The sequence below is a fragment of the Hipposideros armiger genome, unplaced genomic scaffold (assembly GCF_001890085.2).
Source record: "Hipposideros armiger isolate ML-2016 unplaced genomic scaffold, ASM189008v1 scaffold_2, whole genome shotgun sequence".
Taxonomy (NCBI): Eukaryota; Metazoa; Chordata; class Mammalia; order Chiroptera; family Hipposideridae; genus Hipposideros; species Hipposideros armiger.
This window is the reverse complement of record NW_017731352.1, coordinates 3,360,062-3,379,357: the sequence shown is the minus strand read 5'-3', so window position 1 is coordinate 3,379,357 and position 19,296 is coordinate 3,360,062. Positions and strand designations below refer to the sequence as shown.

The window sequence follows — 19,296 nt, the reverse complement described above, 5'->3', positions numbered from 1 at the left end:
GAAATAGTAAATATTGTTGAGCTCTTTTTGCCCTTATCTTTTTTTTAATTTCCTTTTTTAAGGTGGGAAAACTGTGAAACCCACCTTGATTTCCTCCCCTCTCCCCTCTCCCCGTCTTCCCTCGCCCTAATCCCCCGACAAGGAAGGAAGAAGCAGTTGGTTCAATCTCTGGGTAAGTCGACTGTGTCTTCGGGGACGAGGGTCGGGCGGCGGCACGGCTGGGCGGGAGGAGGCCGGCGTGGGGCGCGGCGGCGGCCGCGGGAGGCGAGCCCAGGGAGGCGGCGGCGGGCCCACAGCGGAGCCTGCGATTGAATGGAGCCGTTTCTGCCACTGGGGGATGGAGGCGGGGAGGCGGCCGCGGGAGGGGAGCGCTTGCTGGGTCATTCGCGTGTTAGGGTGGCGGTGGAAGAAGGCGAGGAGCGTGATAGTGAAGCACGGCGCCGCGCGAGGGTGGAAGGGCTTCCCCAGCCCAAGGGGCTCGGGAGAAGTTGGGGTGATTTCAGGAACATCTCTGTAAATTATTAGGAGTGGAAGTTTCCAGAAATATTTAGTGCAGCAGCATTGAAACGTCCGCCTGCATCACGTGGCCGTTCGGTGGAGAGCTTGGGATCGGGGGAAGGAGGGGCTGCCGAGTCCCTGCTCCTCCTGCAAGGAAACTCAAAAATCTTTCTGGTTTTTTGGAGAGTAGGATTAAAGTAGGAAAGGTTAGTTGATTTTTTTCAGGGATCTGCAAACAGGTTCCGTGCCCCAGTTTGTTTTCGGGGGTTTGAGTGTGTTGTGATCGAATAATTTGCTGCTGGTATCGTAGAGTGCATGATGCCCTGATTCTCTTTCATTCCGATGTCTCTGAGTTTGGCGTGGGTGGGAGGAAGTGGTGTAGTAAAGGAAGCATTAAAGATTTGCCCAGCCCGGACCTCCTCTGATCACGCAGAGGCCATGCTGCATAGAGAATGGGGCGGTGAACTTCGTGCGCCTGGTGTTTGCCTCCTCCGAGTATGGGCGGGGTGAAGTGCGTGCTCGGGTATGCTATAGTTAGAAGTGCTGCAAAATTGGTACGGGTGGGAGCGAGGGGAGGGCGGGCCTTAGTGAGGTGTGTTTCTACTGAATGAAGCAAGCAATTGCCCACACATTGTCCTTGCAGCTACTTGTTTTTTTGACCTACTATGTAGTTATCATTAAGCAACGGTTATGATTTTATTGTTTTTGGACGTGAGCTGGCAGTGTGTAGCCGTCTGCCTATTCTGTTTGAAGTGGCAGTGACGGTATTTTGGTAGTCACTTGTATAGTCACCACGTTGCTGGATAACGTATGCTATCTAGTGAGTGGATTTTAGAATTGAGTGTCCCAAGGAAAAAAAAGCGTTTGTGGTTTCTCTCTCCCGCTATGGCTGTTTGCTATCTGCCTGATTGTATATCTTAAGCGTGTGGGATACTGCAGTTGGTGGAAAGAAGATTTTGGAAGCTGATTTGGGGGACTAAATGTGCTTGGTGTTGACCAGAAAGCCGCCATTTCTGTACTACCTACAGTTCAAGAATAGGTAGGTCATTTCGAAGATAGCCGCTAGTTCTAAGGATGACAAACTCTTCTGTATTTAACACAAGGTTCTATTCTACATCTGATTTGTCTCAAGAATTTAGCTGGAAGAACTCTGTGAGGACAGTGTACTCAAAAATGAAACTTTTAGATTCACGTTATTTTTTTGTTGTTGTTTTGTATACTAAATTATAGGTAGGGCTAAATGGGAGAAAAGTTCATTCAGTTTTTAACCCCCCCAAAAAAATCGAAAACTTAATATGTAGATTTTGGTGCTTTGTGGACATTGCTTTTCAACCTCAACGTTTAAGATTGTTCTGATCTTTTAAAATTGGTACTTGAAGGAAATTCACACATTTATTTGGAATATATTTCCCTATTTATATTAGTATTTAAATTAAAGTTTTGATTGTGTATGCCAGTATTGTGTATTAAAACATGTTTGATAACTGCTATAAAAGTTTTTAAAATCTCATCAGTTTTACTGTCAATGGATCAAAAGGAATAAAAATCCTTCAACTCTTAAATTTTTTGTTTTTTTAACATTATGTCTAACTTAACTGGCAAATTTTTTCACCTAATAATTTGTAACTGACATCGTTAAATGAAACTTTTGGGTTAAAATTGAAATTGCTGCCATTAACATTTTTAAACAGCTATAAAATAGCTAGGAAATAACACCTTCCTATCAGGCTAGTTCCTCCAAACATAAATGTAATCAAATTAGGCGTCCACTTCCTGAATCCTGGAAGGTTTTTAAGAGGGGGAGACCAGGCAATGACCATCTGACCTTGTTGGGTCTAAATACAGTAAGCTCCAGGGGTTCTTAACCTGAGGTTTCATGCATGGCTTTCAGAGTGTCCTGAATCTTCTGTAGTTTACAAAATTGTGAGTTTTTAATTTGACAAGAGCTATCGTGTCTTCTGATTGTAAGACATCTTGACCAGAAAAGAGGTTGAAAACTGATCTAGCCAGTCAGACTTGAGTGACACTGGATTTGAAGAAAAAGCAAAAATCAATTTTTTATAATGCTGGGCAACAAAAATGTGAATGTGTGCCAGCATCTTGGAATGGAATTGCATATGAACTAGTAGGTTTTATGGGGAGTGTTTAATGGGGACAGTTTCTGTTTGGGACGATAAGAAAGTTCTGGAAATGGAACAGTGTAGATGGTTGAACAACACTGTGAATGTACTTAATGCCACTAAAAGTGTATCAAAAGTGGTTAGGATGGTAAGTTTTCTGTTATGTATTTTACAGAAACAGAGAGAGAGACAGAGTAGGAGGAGGGAGGGAGAGTAGGTAGAAAAGAGCCTGGTGAACATTTTATATGAAGTGAAAAGGCTCATTTTTCTGTTGTGATAGAATTTGTTTTTATTTGGAAAAATAGTTGGCAAGCTTTTACAGTTTTTACCTTGCCAATGAATACCTGGAAATTTAAAAATAAAAATCTTGTTTGAGGTATTACCATATATTTTCTAGATCATGGCATGTATTCAAGGAATTTGTACCCTTGTAATTTTAATCCCCAAATTCATTGAGGTTTGAAAGAAAGAAATTTACCTTGTAGATAGTTTGAGTGTAGAAACTTAAGCTCTGTAGAGGTTAAAGGGTACCAAATTTAAGATTTGTGATTCCTGCTAATCATTGATATATATAATAGCAATACTTGTGTACCACATTTAATTTTTAGCATCTTTCTGCCTTTATAGCATATAGTAAAACTTTTAACAGAAAATGAGGGAAAGTCACCTTTTTTTAACAACTAGAAGACCCTACTTAAGAAGGAAAAAAAAATGTCCACTTGAGCTTCATCTGTACTTAAAAATTTGAGATAAACATTGAACTGTATCAATTTTTAGGGCCATAAATTCCTAATAATAGACTCATTTGAAGAACACGTTAGGGATAACTATAAATGTTAATAGAACAGTATGATTTTTTTTGGCGCCTAGAAAAGTTGAGTGGACCCTAATAACTAATGTGGTTGTGGAGTAGCTCAGTAACTTCAGGTTTTTTTGCTTTTACTATCCCAGTGTTCAGGTAGTCTCTAAAATAATCATTAAAATATTTGTGTGAAAATGGTTGAAGTAAAATAGAATGTTCTTTTGACTGATAATATGAAAACTTCATAGGCATCTTAAATTTTTTTCTTTATTTTCAGTAATCTATGCCAGCAATTATGACAATGTTAGCAGACCATGCAGCTCGTCAGCTGCTTGATTTCAGCCAAAAACTGGATATCAACCTTTTAGACAATGTCGTGAATTGCTTATACCATGGAGAAGGAGCCCAGGTAAAGTAGCTGATCAAAACTATAACATTATTGCAGTAACAAAATTGTTGGGTTTTGAATACAATTTTAAATTATCACCTTTTGAAGTATTCCATAGTTTGTATTAAATTGGAGTTATATATTAACTGTAATGAGAAATGGTCTGGAGAAAGAAATTGGCATTATATTTTCACATGGTTAGAGTGAGATATTTTGGAATATTATTCTTCTACTTGTTTTGTTCTTAAGAAACGTTTACCCCATTTAATAAAAGATAGAGCCCAATGTATTATTTTATAGATATTAAAGGTTGTATGTACCATATATATATATATATAGTTAATGTAATTGGAGTTAATATAATTCTTCTGTCTTTGAAACATTTAAATTACAGAGGTACATCGCAGATACAAATTTGTTTTAGAAATCTAACAATACCAAACATCTTTACATTATTTGAATTTTCGCACTTTGTAAAAGTAGTACTGTTAATGCAGGGAATTATCTTACACATAATCCATGTTTCATCATTGTAAGGTTTTGAGTTTTTTAACACCCAGTTGAAAGATAGATGAGACAGGAATGTTTGTAAGTTTTAAAAATGTGTATGTTACAAGTAACTGGACAATCTTGAATCTTCACCCTGTGGGGCTAATCGCATAAATAATTTTAAATGAGAAAAAAGTTCCTTTTCTGTTGGATAAAAGAGCTGTTTTAATAAAGAGAATTTTAAAAGGAAAAGGGGCCATGAAAGTTGTATGAGTGGAGAAAATCACTCTGGTGATGTTTTTAAGCTTGTTAGTCCACTTTTGTGCTTCTAGGGGCGGTTGATCAGTGTTGTCTCCAAAAGCATTCCTGAAAAAGTTACATCTGTATTTATTACACATATCATGTAGTTTCCTTGTGCGTGCTATGCATTCAAACTGAAGTTTTAAGCTTCATTTTCACTCTAACATGGATGTATGGGAAGCAGCAACTTTGGAAGAAAGTATGAAAGGTTGAAATGCATTAAGTAAAGTTGGGGCTCAACTTTGATTATGTTAGAAGCACAAAATCTGTAGCCAGTTAGGAAGATGGGCATTTAATTTTTTCCCATCATTTAGTTACTGCTGTTTAATAATTCTTTTTTAACCTGGTTCACAACATCTATGAGTATTATGAATAAATGAAGAGACCAGTGTTCTTCTAGGCTTATAACTGAGAAGTAGCAGTAATTTTTATCATGAAAAATGTTGTAGTAACATTGCTTTTAGTAATGTTTCACAGTATTGAGATTTAATGGTGTTTTAAATTTGGCTTTTTAGTAAAAGTATATTAAGAACAGTATATATAAAGGCATAATTAACATTCCCCAAAAGTAAGGATTTTATTTCCAGATCTCACATGTGACAAATTAGTTGCATAAAGATAATCAGTAAACTGATATTTGTTATAGTATAGATAAGGAAACAGGCTTAGAGCTTAAAGTCAGGTAAGAACCCCTTTTCTAAAAGTCATGACTTGAAATTTCTAGTTCAGTCTGTTTTTCATAACCAACACTTTGGAGGTCTTACTTTGAATAAAAAGTAAAAAGTTGTAGTGGAGAACATGTTTTTACTGTTAGATGACTTAATTTTATTCCAGTAAGTTCCTAGTCATAGCTCTAGAGTCTAATCTAAAATGTGTTGCTTAACCTTGCAAGAGATTGGAGGATTTTGTAAAGCACCTGTTATGGTGCCTGATAACTTAGAAGGAATTCTTTTTAACGAGTACTTTTGGAAGTATAATGAAGATTTAGCATTTGTGATGAGACTTTTAAAACATGTTTTTTTTCCCCCTCATCATAAAATATATACAAAAAATGGCAATGAGTAATTATGCAAATTAAACTTTTAAACTCAGATGTAGATTAATTTTTTAAAAAGGACTACATAATTTTAGAGGGGATGAAATTATTAAAATGTTGGCTTTTAAAATCTATAGACAGAACTTTTACCTAGATGGGGGGAGTATAGTAGGATATTTAGCACTCAAACTTTAGGACTATCTTCTGTTATAAGCATTTTTCTATTTTTAGCTAGCCAAGTAGGCAGCCAGGGAAAAAAGATATGGAAGAGTTGGGTGTTTTCTCCAGTATTGTGTTAAGTGTCTTGAACTCTTTTAATCTATTGCTTAGCAACTAGAATACTTTCACCATTCAGTTAGTAACACAGGGAGATGCCAGATTTTTCTCCCTCTTTCATTTCCTTTTGTGTCTTTTTTAACCTCTCCTGGAGTTTTAAGTTAAAAGAATATTATGTAAGGATAGTAGGATTAGGGCAAAATAAAGATACTAGAATGCAAATACTGGAAGTAACTTCAGAGAGTAAAATTATGACTATAAGGATGACTAAAAAGGAAAGAACATTATTTGTGCAGAGATTGAAATGAATAGTGTGGGAAGTACTCATGTGTAGAATCCTCATCACTTCAAAAGATGATAATATCTTGACCAAATAATTTTATTAGGCGTGGATTTTTGATACACCCTATCTTGATATTTGTTACTATTTTATGTGCAAGCCTGTGTCTAGTTAGAAATTAATATCTAGTTAGATATTCTCAGAGAATCAAAATACTGCTACAATGTGCTTTGGCCCAAAATAACTTATAACACTATTCTGCCTCTTGTCAGTTATTATATAACTATTGCCCTATAAGCTATTAGCCCTTAATGAAATGGGATCAATCACACACACACACACAATTGTATTTTATGACCCTACACTCTAGCTCTAACCCCAGACCCTCAGGGGTAACCAAGGCAGCTGATTTTTTTGTCAAGTTCCGTGGTGGTTCTGGTGGTGGTGTCAGGGTACAGAACCACTCACTACCTAACTTAGTGGATGTGTATTTCTCAAATGTCTTTAAAACAATAAGCAGTATATATTGATGGTTGATTAATAGGAAAAATCATGAATGTGATATAGCTACTGCCTGAGGAAAAGAATTCTCAACATCAAAGCCAAAGTAGAAATATGATATATTTTTTGTAAGTTGGAATAAAAGCCAAATTAAAGATTATGAGGTATCTGTGTCAGACATGGTTGAAATAAGAATGCTTCTCCTTCCCCCTTTTTGATGTTATTTATAGCCATAGAATTAATCAAGTAAATTAATCTAACGGGTAATTGACAAATTTTGAAAACAAATTTTTTGCTTACAACATGTGATCGAAAAAGGTAAAAGATAATTAGGGAGGATCCAGTTGAGCAACAAAATAGCCTTTGAAGGTTAAAAAAAAAAGATCAAGCTGTTGCTTCTTGAAAAAAAAATCCATAGAATTAACAGCCTTTGTCAAAATATGTTTATGTCATATGAAAACTAATGGTTAAAAAAAACTAGATAAATAATGTCAGAATGGCTAGATCTTTAAAACTGTCCATTTTCAATCATACATGAGTAGAGGTGAGGGGGAAAACTGTCAAAGTAAAAGAGCAAATGGCAGAAGAGTTTCTATAGTATACTGTTTATATAAAATTTAGTGACTAGACAACTGTATTGTTTATGAAATTCATACACATGCTCTGAAAATATGGACAGGAACAGAAAAAATTCATAAAAGTGATTATCTAAAGAAGGCAGAAAGGAAAGAATTAGCACTGGAGAAAGGGATAAAAGGTGACTTCCTTAAGTTTTAAAATCTTTTATGTTTAAAGGAAAAACACAAGTACAACAAAATGTTAACATGTTAATTCTAGATGATGGCTACATAAGTTTAATATTATTTCTGGGTTTGCATTTTTAAAAAGCAAAAAAGGAAAATTGTCAAAATAAGCTAAGATTTCATATATGAAATTAGGACGTTCAGAGAATGGAAAAATGTTGAGACCATTTAAAAAAGGTCTAAGGCCTTTAATGTTCTATATATATCTACAGGTATTTGAGTCTTACTTAGACCTAGCTTATATTTGTCTTCCCATAAAATACATTTTTATAAATAAATTTTGTTACAGATCTCTTGGTGACTCTTGTAAAGCAGAGTAGATACCATTATAGAGATGTAATATATCTCTAAGTAGATGGATTTTTCTGTGTTGTTTTTGGTTGATTGTAAGTGCTGAGAGCTCACTTACGTCAGAGTAGATCATTGTTATTTTGTTAGCATTGGTTGAGTTTGAGTTTAGTTTTGAGAATAACCAGATAAAGCAGATTACAAAAAAAAAAAAGATTTTGTTTCAAAGAAATACATATTCCCATTTTTAATTGAAGTTTAAGAGTGATAGACACATTTTTATTTCTATAAAGACTAATTATTTCTTGAGTACTCCTAGAAGTTGTTAGAACCACTGTCCTATTAGGATTTGTGCCTTGCTCAATACCATTTTAATAATGATTCAAAAGAACAAATGAGCTTAAAATTCTTCTTGTATAATATTTTAGCAAAGAATGGCTCAAGAAGTACTGACACATTTAAAGGAGCATCCTGATGCGTGGACAAGAGTCGACACAATTTTGGAATTTTCACAGAATATGAACACGAAAGTAAGCAAGTGGTGGTTTTAAAATCCATTATTTCTTCCTTTCTTCCAGACATAAACTTTGAGGAAGGTATCTCATTTTTAGTATTAGCATTTGTTATCTCAAATCATTTAATATTGTTAACTTATTTCAAAATTTAGCCTTAAACATAGAATTAATTCTTGCAAATAGTCCTAAGAATTATGAATGAAGTTTTGTAATCGGGACTAGTATGCAAGGCTTTTTTTTTTTCTTTTTTTTTTGGTTTTTGTTTTGTTTTTTCTTTTTAGAATTATGTATACAGATCTAAGTAGTGTAAATTCTGAATGTTATTCAGAGATGAAACATCAGAGGAATTATTTTGGGCAAGTAATCAATATAATACAGGCTAGGCACCTCCAACACCAAGTTGTATGGGCAACGTGAAACCCTACTCTGGTACCAATGCTTTTAATGGGACGGCACTCAGTTTTTATTTGCAATTGAAAATGTTATAATTTGGGTCCTTTTTTCTTAAGTTTGAACAGAAGGGTTGATCAAAATGTGTTTTGACTGTTTTAGGCTTGATGATTCACACTTCTCTTTAAACTGCCTTAAAGTAATAAAATATCATGCATGGCATTCTGTTTAATACACACAAGGTTTCCACTTGGTATATATTGTGTTGAAACAGAAAATAGCCATGATCACATGTTTCTGAAATCAGACTGTGTTAATTAACAGTTTTAAAATATTAATTAGTTTTGACATCTTGTAAATTTTAGGGCAAAAATACAGAACTTCCTCAAAGTGCTAACCTTAAGTAACATAACAGTGTTTGCCTGTTTGCTTGCCTGGTAAATTTTGCTTTTTATACTGACAGACATTACTAATGTTTAAGTTGATTTATCAACAGTATTTTTAAAAACTCAAATTTGTCTTGTGAAAAATGAGATGATTAGAGGAACAGAAAGAAAGCAACAGGTAAAGAATTCTTCCATTTACATAAATTACAAATGATTTGGTGCTAAATTTATGCACTATGACATTTGGCTTTTATGCAATCATTTTTTTTTTCTTTAAAGATGTTAACACTACCTGATATTAATCATAATGTTCCATTATGTTGATTGCTTGTAATAGGAAGAAAAGGGGTGTCTTCCTGTGCAACTGACACAGCTAGGCTTTGACGGCAGGCCTCCACAAGGTCTACCCTTTTGATTCCCTTTAACTGAATTCTGTTCATCAATTGTTTTTGTTTCATGGGTGGTGGGAGGGGAAAGGGGAAGTCAATGCATAAAATAAGTATTTCTAAGGGCTCAGTAGAAATTTCTACCATAGGGATCATTTCATGCATTTATTTTTTTCATTTAGTCTTTGCTGTTATCTGTCCCTCATCTTCATAACTCAGCAGTGGATTTCTCAACTCCTGAGATGTAAAGCAGAAATGTAATCCTTTAGAATGATGTTTGGATTATTTATGGATATTTCCAAAGTAGTCATGTAGTCATTTATCATTGGCCTTCAGATTTGGCTTTTGCTTCAGATTTTTTAATCAAAATACTCTTTTTCAAAGAAATGTGATTTCTCTTCATGTGTAGTCTTAATGTCTAGGAGAGATTGGTTTTTAGGATATTATGATGGTGATCTGTGTATTACTTTAACCAACTTGTGAAAAGCTTTTATTGGGTTTACTGCCTCAGCCCCTTTTGCAGAAGGATGAAAATATGAATTGTATCTTCCGCAAGCATATGCTACCTTTTTACAGTTGGAGAAAGGACTAGAGGTTAGTAAGTAGGTAATTTAGGTAACAAAGTGTCAAACATGAAGTAAAAAAAATAAATGTAACAACAAAGGAAGGGGGGTATTCAATTAATAAGTGTAAGCTGAAAAACATTGGCTAAATATGGTAATGTTATCAGTAAGATTATTACTTCTTACTGGTATATTGTGGGTTTTGATTAGCTGAGAATTAGCAGGAGGGTATATTCCAAATTACATTGTTTGGACTTGCTAAAACTTTCGACACTCTGATTTCATGGCTATAAAATTAAAGTTTTTAGGCTAGTGTTTTTTAAAAGTTAATTTAGAATTTCAGTCAGTCAGAAACTTCCTTTTTTGCTTTTATTTACATTTTTCTGAGACCTAGCACTAGAGAGGTGTACATGAACAGGATAGAAAGCTTCACTATTTACTTACTGCTGGTTATGAAACCCTTTAATGGCATCAAATTTGTATTTTCAGAATTTTGCTTTGGCTTTGCTTTTATTTTGGAAGTCTTTTTAAAGAATTTTCTGCAAATATAGGATTTGAGTTGAAATGGCGAAATTTTCCTGACAAGTATGAAATGTTAAAATGAAAGAAAACAGCAAAAACATTTATTGTTTGAGCACAATGTAGTTTGGGACAGTCTACATTGTGCTTTGGATAAAATGAGCATTCACATGATCCCTTTGGTTGAAATACTAATGCTCCTATTTTATTGTGTGATGACTAACCATTTTAAAGATGAACTCTTATTCTCAGCCAAAACTTGCAATCTGAGGTTATATGTCTATATATGAATGAGTTTACCTTTCGGGTATTGTAGCTTATTCTTCCCTAATTCAACCCATTTGAAACATACCACAAATTTTGTCCCTTTTTTTTCCTCCTGTCTATCCACACTAATTGGTCATGGTAATTTTGGTTTCAACTCCAGTAGCATTATAAATTATTTTAAACACTGTTGACTATTTAGAGTGAGTAATCAGCAGGAGGGACAAAATGCCTTGAAAGTGGTATCTATTTATTAATTATCTTACATTTTTAGTTACAACTTTTATATTTAGGAAGGAATACCTGAAAGGTAGATAACAGATTGCAACATGCGTTTGTGTATTATTTTGACTGTGCACAAAAGTTTATCTTTAAATTAGTAGAAATAGCAACTATAAGGGTGGGGTTAAAATTTAAAATTAAACCCATGGGGTGTCTTGCTGCTCCTTAAGTAACACACCAGTGATGTTTGTAAACACTTTCTATAGAAAGTATCTGTGACAATACTTTAATGCTTGGCTAAGAGCTTACAACTCCTAGAGGATGGTAGGAAGCTTAAGAGCATCCAAGCTGCTAAATTCTTAGGAGCCTGGTCGTGTTAAAGTACGTGAGCCTATGAGCAGTCATTTATGCTGTGAATTCATATTTGGCTGCTACTTTTTCTCCTTCAGATAAGCCCATTTGGCTGCTAAAGGGCTTTTTATTTGGTTCTTCCTCCTGGTGTGAGCATGTATAAACAGCAGGACATTAAATAGAGTAATAAACAATAAAATGAGGAAAATGCATGAAAATTCAGTATATGGGTGAATAGATCCTTGTTTAATATATGTAATTAAACTTGGTAGCATAATGTTTTTGAAACTTTAGATGTAAATGTGTGAATGTCTGTCCATTTGTGAATCCTGAAAGTTGTCAGTCTTAATAACAATATATTCACATGCTTCTATTCTCCAATTTTCAGTATTATGGACTACAAATTTTGGAAAACGTGATAAAAACAAGGTGGAAGATTCTTCCAAGGAACCAGTGTGAAGGTAGGAAAATGTTTTAAAGAATTGTAAATTCAGAATTTTATTATGGCTGGCGTATTGAATCTAGTTTATTTTGCTCTGATGGAGATTACTGATTTCATCATGTGGCAAGGGAGGTTGTTTATAAGGTTATCTTTGGGGTGAAAGAGGAGACCAAACTGGTCAAACTTTTTATAATAAATATCGTGGTGAAAAATATGTATCAACTCATAGTTATTCTGGACAATGTCTGAAGTAAATGAAATGGACTATGTGCTCTTGTACATTGTTCTAAGTTCACTAAACAATAACTGACAAGTAATGAATATTGTAACGGAATAATAACACAAATTTAAAAGAGGAAAGGAAAAAACAAGTTTTAAAAATCACAGGACTTTACCTTTTGACATCATGGGTGTGCCTTATAAGAGGTTGACATCTAAAATAAGGAAAGATCAGAAAATGAATATGTAGTGGTACCTGGTATTAATATTTAACTTTTCCCTTTTTACTATCCCAGTAAAAGTAGTCATATCATAGTTTAAGAAACCTGGGACAAGATTAGTCTCTTGGAATTAATTGCAGTTATTTTCCTTCTTTATTACTTACTTTTATATCACTTTTATCTTTGAAAAATGTATAAATAAAAGTCTGGACTTTCTAATGGGGGGTATTCTACTTTTGGTGGCATTTTCTTCTATTAAAATATGTCCCGATTCACCTGCTTTCTCATGTTATCTTTATGGTGGGATAGTAACCTGGATTTACTTGGCTAGTCTGATTTAAGTATTGACATCTTTCTAGCCCCTTTGAGGTGAATAAGATAAGTTTTAATGACAATAATCTTGATATAGTATAAACCAAAGATTAAGAATGATAGCGCAGGAGGAAATAGTACATCCTAAAGAGGTTCCTATTTTTCTAAATGTTTTATTTTGGGTTGAAACCATTTTAGATCATGTCCTGTGACCTCAGAAACTAAAAAGTAAAGTTTGACTTGTGTGGTCCAAATAGATCCTTCTTCATACTACTTCCATCTCTCTTAAGGAACCTTCAGTGCAGTCCTTGTTCCTTCACTTCTGTTTCATACGTGTGGTTTGAGCCTCAAATTTAACTTTGGCCATGGATTACCATACCCAAAAAAGCTGTTTACTTTTTTACTTAAGCACAATTTTACTGTAGTATAATTTAAGTCCTTTTGTTTCTAAATACCTAGACCTCTGCTTCGTAACACAAGGATTGTACTAGATGATCTTACACAACCTTTCCCAGCTTTAAAATTAAGTGATTTAAAACTATACTAGTTTATCAAAGACACGGTTGTATTTGTTACTGAAAAAAATTAGAGGCTAAAGGTTTCCCTTAGGATTTGACATTTTTAGCTTTCTACATGAATGGAAGTGGTGTGTTTTTGTTTTTATCATAGTCACAAGAGCTCCCATATATTAATATGTAAGTATCCAATATATAGTATTCCAGGGGACATAAGACTGTTTACTTGTGAAAGTCTGTCATCTTGTTTGAAAAAACTGGAGGGAAAGGGATAGTGATTATTCTGCCTGACTTAAGAGAATTCTGTTTAATTCATGTATTCTTACTCTGTGTTGGTGAAATAACTTCATTGTTTCTCTGCTAGCAGTGTTTAGGGGAAAAAAAAAAAAGACATCTACTAGAATCACCTTTCTCCCTGCGTTTTCCTTCAACACGAATGTTAAGATTCAGTGGGGTGTAAACTTTTTAAACGTACCTGAAGTTTACTCTATCACCCATGTATGGTTGCCATTGTCAGTGAAGACTGCACAGAGGAAAAAGTGTAGTGAAACTTCTAGGCTCTTTCAGAGGCTCATTGTTGGAAAAGTATGCACAATGGCTCCCAGAGAATATTAATGAACCATAGATTTAGATATGCAACAGCAACTTTGCATGATGGATTTAATGACTGCTATTTTTAAGGTAATTGATCTTATTTGTAAAACATTGGAAAATAAATTCAAGACTATCTTATAATTTTTTTAACATTGTTAATCCTGGGAGGCGTCTTCCAATCTAAAGATTTTGTATTTCAAGAAATAACATTTCTGAACGTTAATTTTCCTACATGTTTAAGTAACTTTAGTATTGGAAATGAATTAGTATAACCCCCAAAATATTGTATATTCCTTTTGTCTTTATCATGTCTTTTTTTTTTTTTTTTAAGATTTTTATTGGGTAATTAGGGGAAGGGGAACAGACAAGTTGCTGTCCTTTTGTTCTTCAGTCCAGTTGTGGAGGACATAGCTTCACTGGCCCAAGTTGGTACCATCATTGCGCTCTTCCTGGGCGAGGCAGATCAGTCGTCGGCTTCTGGACGGCCGCTCACGGCGGCTGCTGGCCACTCACGCTGGCTACACATGGTAGCCCATGGCAACCCACTGCAGCAGAGGCTGCAGTGGCTACTCAAGGCAGCCCAGCTCCAAGTTGAGCTGTTGTTCAGCATCTTAGCTGTAGAGGGCAGTGTCACTGGTCCTCATGTGGGATCCAAACCAGGGCCCTCTGGCATCCCAAGCCAGCTCTTAACCGATGCGCCAATCGGCCGGCCCTATCATGTCTTTTAAAGCCGTCATTGCCATTTGTTATTATTTGTACAACTTCCTTAGCATTATATTTATTTACCTGGAGCATATATTCTGTACCTGCTTCATACAAAGCACTGTTAGATATTAAGACTATATAAATATATCCTTACATCAAAGATACAAGGACTTTGTATCTTATACATAAGATAAAACGTATGTAAAAATAATATATGAGCATTAAATTGGGTATATATAACAAGTGCTGCATGTGCTAAAAGAAAGGAATGATGATCAGTTTGGGTGCTTTAGATGAACTAATTCACACAAATTGCAATGATTGTTGTATTTTTAAAGGAAGGATAGGTTCGACTGCACAAACAGCAAGCCAAAATAAATTTCCTACATTTTTTCCCAGCCTAAACAATTCTGTTACCTGATTTCAGGTTCTTGTCTATAAGCATATGTTAATTTTCACATGTCCTTTTAGGGTAATAGCATTTTTCTTAAGCACTTTGTCAGGAAAATCTCTGACAGTTCAAGATTAGGTTAGATGCCTTTTGCTATGTGTTCCCTTAATATATCCTGTAACAGTGAATCACAGATGAATACAATTTCAATGAGCAAAAGACACAGATAATAAATAGCCAAGTAAGGACATTTTTAAAAACAATTTAATTAAAAGACATTTTAATTAAAAAATGATCAAGGGAGATACAGCTTCATAATAAAATATTTTAATACATTTAGATTTATGTAGTACAAAATTGACTATGTTGCTCTGGTTTTTATCATTTTTGCTTCAGGCCAGAAAAATGTTTCTATTTGGAGTTTTTCCCACTCCCCCCCATAACATTTATCACACTTGGCTGTCTTTGTTTTTCTTTTTGCCGTGTCCTCCAAAATGTTAGCTTGATGGCATCAGGGGTCAGAGAGTATCTTTATTGCACTGTTATAGCTTGGTATATATTTGTCAGAATATAATTATTATTAATGAATTGCTCATTGAGTTAATGTTCTCCAATTTACTTCATTCCTCTACTTTAATGGCCTAATGACTTTGCCAATATTATTGCATTTATAAATTATATATGTATATATAATATCTGAAGTTAAGCTTTGAAGTGAATATTCGCATAGATGAGTTATAGGTCAAAGGCTAAATATTTTTTACTTAAGAAAGATGAAGGAGATATTTTAATATGTGAAGTAGAATAGTTTCCAGATAGAGGGAGTGTTTGCTAGTCACTTTAATTAAAGGTATACACGGACTGTCAATGGTGTTGAATCTCTATCTTGCTGCACATTAAATTTCTTTATCCAAGTCATCCCCCTCCCTTTGTAAAAATAATCTTTGTACAGGATTTAGAGAATTTAAACTGTAAAGAAGGGGGAGGGAAGACACTAAAAGACTCCTTTATTCCTCCCTGAAAAACAAGATTACCTGTATAAAGGTATCTGTTTTTTACATTTAAACAAAAGGATCATGTTTTAATCTGTGAGGACATATGGCTTATAGATGATTTCATGAGAATGAATTTGCTGACATTGGAAAGAGGAGTGGTGAATTAGTAAAGTAGTCCAAAGTGATAAAAGTCATAATTGGACATTTTAGAATTTCGTTGCTTAAAGGTATTTGGACAATTAAAGTTTCTGAGTTGTGAAGTTCTGTGTTATAATTTAGGAAGTTGAAATACCAAAGCCGATTTACCCATAAGGTTTTATACAGTGCTTTCCTTTGGAATGAGGCAAATGGTACGTTTATTATACGATCTTGCATAAGTTACTTTACCTCTTTGAATCTTGACTGTCTTGCACAGTTATTGGGATATGCTATAAGAGGTGTAATGTATTTAAAGCCCTTTGTGCTTCCAGGTGCTCAGTATGAATAAACACACAGTATATGTGTTGCCAGTTTTTTTTTGTTGTGTGTGTGTGTTTTTTTTCCCCTACCAAATAACCATAAACTAGTCTCAAGTTACCTTGAAAAAAGTTCTGCGGTAGCTCCCTAACTGGGCTCCTTAATACCCACTTTTGTGCGTTCCTTATATTATAGTCACCACAAAGGACTTAGCGTATTTTAGAAACAAATAATCAGGTCACTCCCATGCTTTAAAATCTTCCATTATACTGAAGATCACATGTTCAGTATGTTGCCTTCAAGCAATATTGGCTTTTAAAAATTGCATTTGCTCTTTTGTTTTATTGAGGTATATTTGACATACATAATAAACTGTATGTTACAGTGTACAATTTGTTAAGTTTTGACTTACGCATATACCCATGAAACCACCACTATAATCAGGATTTTCATTTTTGTGATTACCTTTTTCCCCGCCCCCCAATCTACTTCCTGTCACACGCTTGATTAGGAGTAGAATGGCTGGATCATATGGTAGTTGTATGTTTAACGGCTCTACCTATTTTCCAAATGGTTGTATCATTTTATATTATCACCAGTATATGAATATGCTTCACATCCTCACTGAAACTCGGTATCGTCAGTGTTTTTACTTCTGGCTATTATATATAGTACATATAATGGCTTCTTACGGTTTTACTTTGCATTTTTCTAATGACTAATGACGTTGAGCATTCTTTCACATCAGCTGTTTGTAAGTATATGTATTACTGTAAGTTGATAATGTTACTCCCTATTGAACACAGATGGTAGTCGTTTCCTTTGTTGGTAATTTTGAAAAGAAAATTTAAGGTTTTGGGCTCTAAAGCCCTTGTGTCTAAAGCAAATTCATGAGAAATTCCTTTTTTTTCTCCCATAGAATGTAATGTATGAAACATCAGTCTAATCACAGATTTGACCGGTGGGTGCTCCTGTTTGTATATTTTTGCCAGTTTTGCACCATGATGGGATAATAAAGATAGTTAATATTGATTAAATATATTTTTTATATCTTAAAAAACAAGGCAGTATTTTAAAGTGTTCTATTTCAGTATCATAATTGACAGAAAGTAATTTCCTGTCACTTCTGGTACAGGTAACACTTTAGTCTCTCCAAAGTTTTCCAATTATGTGCATCTTTTTTTTTTTTTTTTTTTTTTTTTTTTTTTTTAGCTGAGCCATCCTGCCACCTGTTGGCAGCTCAACGGCTGCTCAGCTCGGGCTAGACTCGAACCGCTGTTGCTCAGAGCTCAAACTCTTGAGCGAGCTCTTAACCAACTGAGCCACTCGGCCGGCCCTATGTGCATCTTTTATAAGAGGTCTTTACTTGAGACCTAACAATGCCTAATAGTTGCTTGCATCCATATAGCAATAGGAGACAGGAACCACTTTAAGACTTCTATTAAAGGAGGGTGGATTTTAATAAAATTGATTTTTTTGTTGTTACAGGAACAAATATTAAATGTTTAATAAAGTAAAATGGTGATAAAAATATACATATCAATATTTACCACTTTAAGTGTATAATTTAGTGTTAAGTACATTCACAATATTGTGCAACCATCGTCACTATGTCTTCAGAATTTTTCATAATCCCAAATTGAAACTACCCACCAAACATTAGCACTCTATCACACATTTTTCCCAATTTCCCCAGTCCCTATTAATCACTATTATTCTTTCTGTCTGAATTTGCCTTTTCTAGGTAACCCATATATGAGTAGTCATGCCATGTTTGTTTTTGTGTCTTGTTTATTTTACTTAACATTTGTTTCCAAGGTTCATCTGGGTTGTGTCATGTGTCAGAATTTCATTCCTTTTAAAGGTGGGATACATATTCCATTATATATGTGTGTGTATATGTATATATGTTTTATGTATATTTATACACATACACCACATTTTATTTATCCATTTATTTATGGATGGACATTTGGGCTGTTTTCACCTTTTGGCTATTAGAAAGATGCTATAAACATAACATTTTAATTTATATCTTTTGGCGTTCTTATTCAGTATCTGTTTGAAGCCATAAAACTTTCTTAAAATGATGATTGTTCTTATAGATCCATTTCTCATAAAATTGTTAAACATATAATAAGCAAATCTGATATTAGCCTATTTATGGGAGCCGTAGGTTAAGAACTGCTTTTGAATTGTTTTTAGCTATTTGTCTCTCATTTTGCTGTTCGTTCTCACAAGTATTTCATTGAGTGACGAGTAGGAACAATATTCTGGATTTCTTTGGCCAGTAAGGAATAGGTATTTTAGAGCACTATATTTTAATGACTTTCTGATGATCAGTGTTGGTGGTTTAAATGGACACACATTTGTAATGTATGACACAGGAAAAGAACCTTACTTTCATTTATTCATGGTTTTGATGGAGGGATGTACCAAATTTGCATTTTTACAGCTAATAAATACTTAAAGTGAAATTGATTGGATACTTCAAGTATTGCACAATAATTGAAACTGGAGTGAACTCAATTTGCCTGTTTGTAGTTTTACTTTTGTAATACTGTATTAAGGCTTACCATATTCGGTGGTATTTGAAAATTAGCCACTGTGAATGAGAGTAATCCAAATATGCATCTGTTTTACTCACATAATTTACAATTTGTCTACGAGTGCAGTTTTCTCTTTTTAATAACTTACCAGTATTTTTTCGGGCCGGCCGAGTGGCACGTTAGTTAGGAGTTGGCTTGGGACACCAGCTCTGAGCAGCAGGGCCCTGGTTTGGATCCCACATGAGGGCCAGTGACACTGTGCCCTCTACAGGTAAGATGGTGAACAGCAGCTCGACCTGGAGCTGGGCTGCCATGGGTCGCTGGCAACGGCGTAGGCTGCAGTGGGGCTGGCCGGCAGCTGGCGTGTGCTTTTGTGAGCTTCCGTGAGCGGCAGTCCAATGGCTGGCGAGCGACTGCCTCCCTCCGGAAGAGCGCAATGATAATACCAACATGGGCCAGTGAAGCGACATCCTCCACAACTAGACTGAAGAACAAAAGGACAGCAACTTGTCTGTTCCCC

General features: G+C 34.8%; 1 protein-coding gene across 3 annotated transcripts in view; it reads left to right on the top strand.

Annotated features, from left to right (window-relative positions):
• Positions 1 to 6: 6 nt before the first annotated feature.
• XPO1 (exportin 1) overlaps positions 7 to 19,296 on the top strand; it is a 45,494-nt gene continuing 26,204 nt past the window's right edge. The window contains exons 1-5 of one of the 3 annotated variants that reach the window (XM_019633823.1): positions 7 to 172; positions 1,421 to 1,537; positions 3,698 to 3,829; positions 8,210 to 8,311; positions 11,766 to 11,838. In XM_019633823.1, the coding sequence (XP_019489368.1) occupies positions 3,704 to 3,829; positions 8,210 to 8,311; positions 11,766 to 11,838 (301 nt within the window). In that variant the 5' untranslated portion in view covers positions 7 to 172; positions 1,421 to 1,537; positions 3,698 to 3,703. Of the gene's footprint in view, positions 173 to 473; positions 705 to 1,420; positions 1,538 to 3,697; positions 3,830 to 8,209; positions 8,312 to 11,765; positions 11,839 to 19,296 lie in introns of those variants that run through there. The other 2 variants (XM_019633755.1, XM_019633895.1) reach the window with 2 other exon arrangements.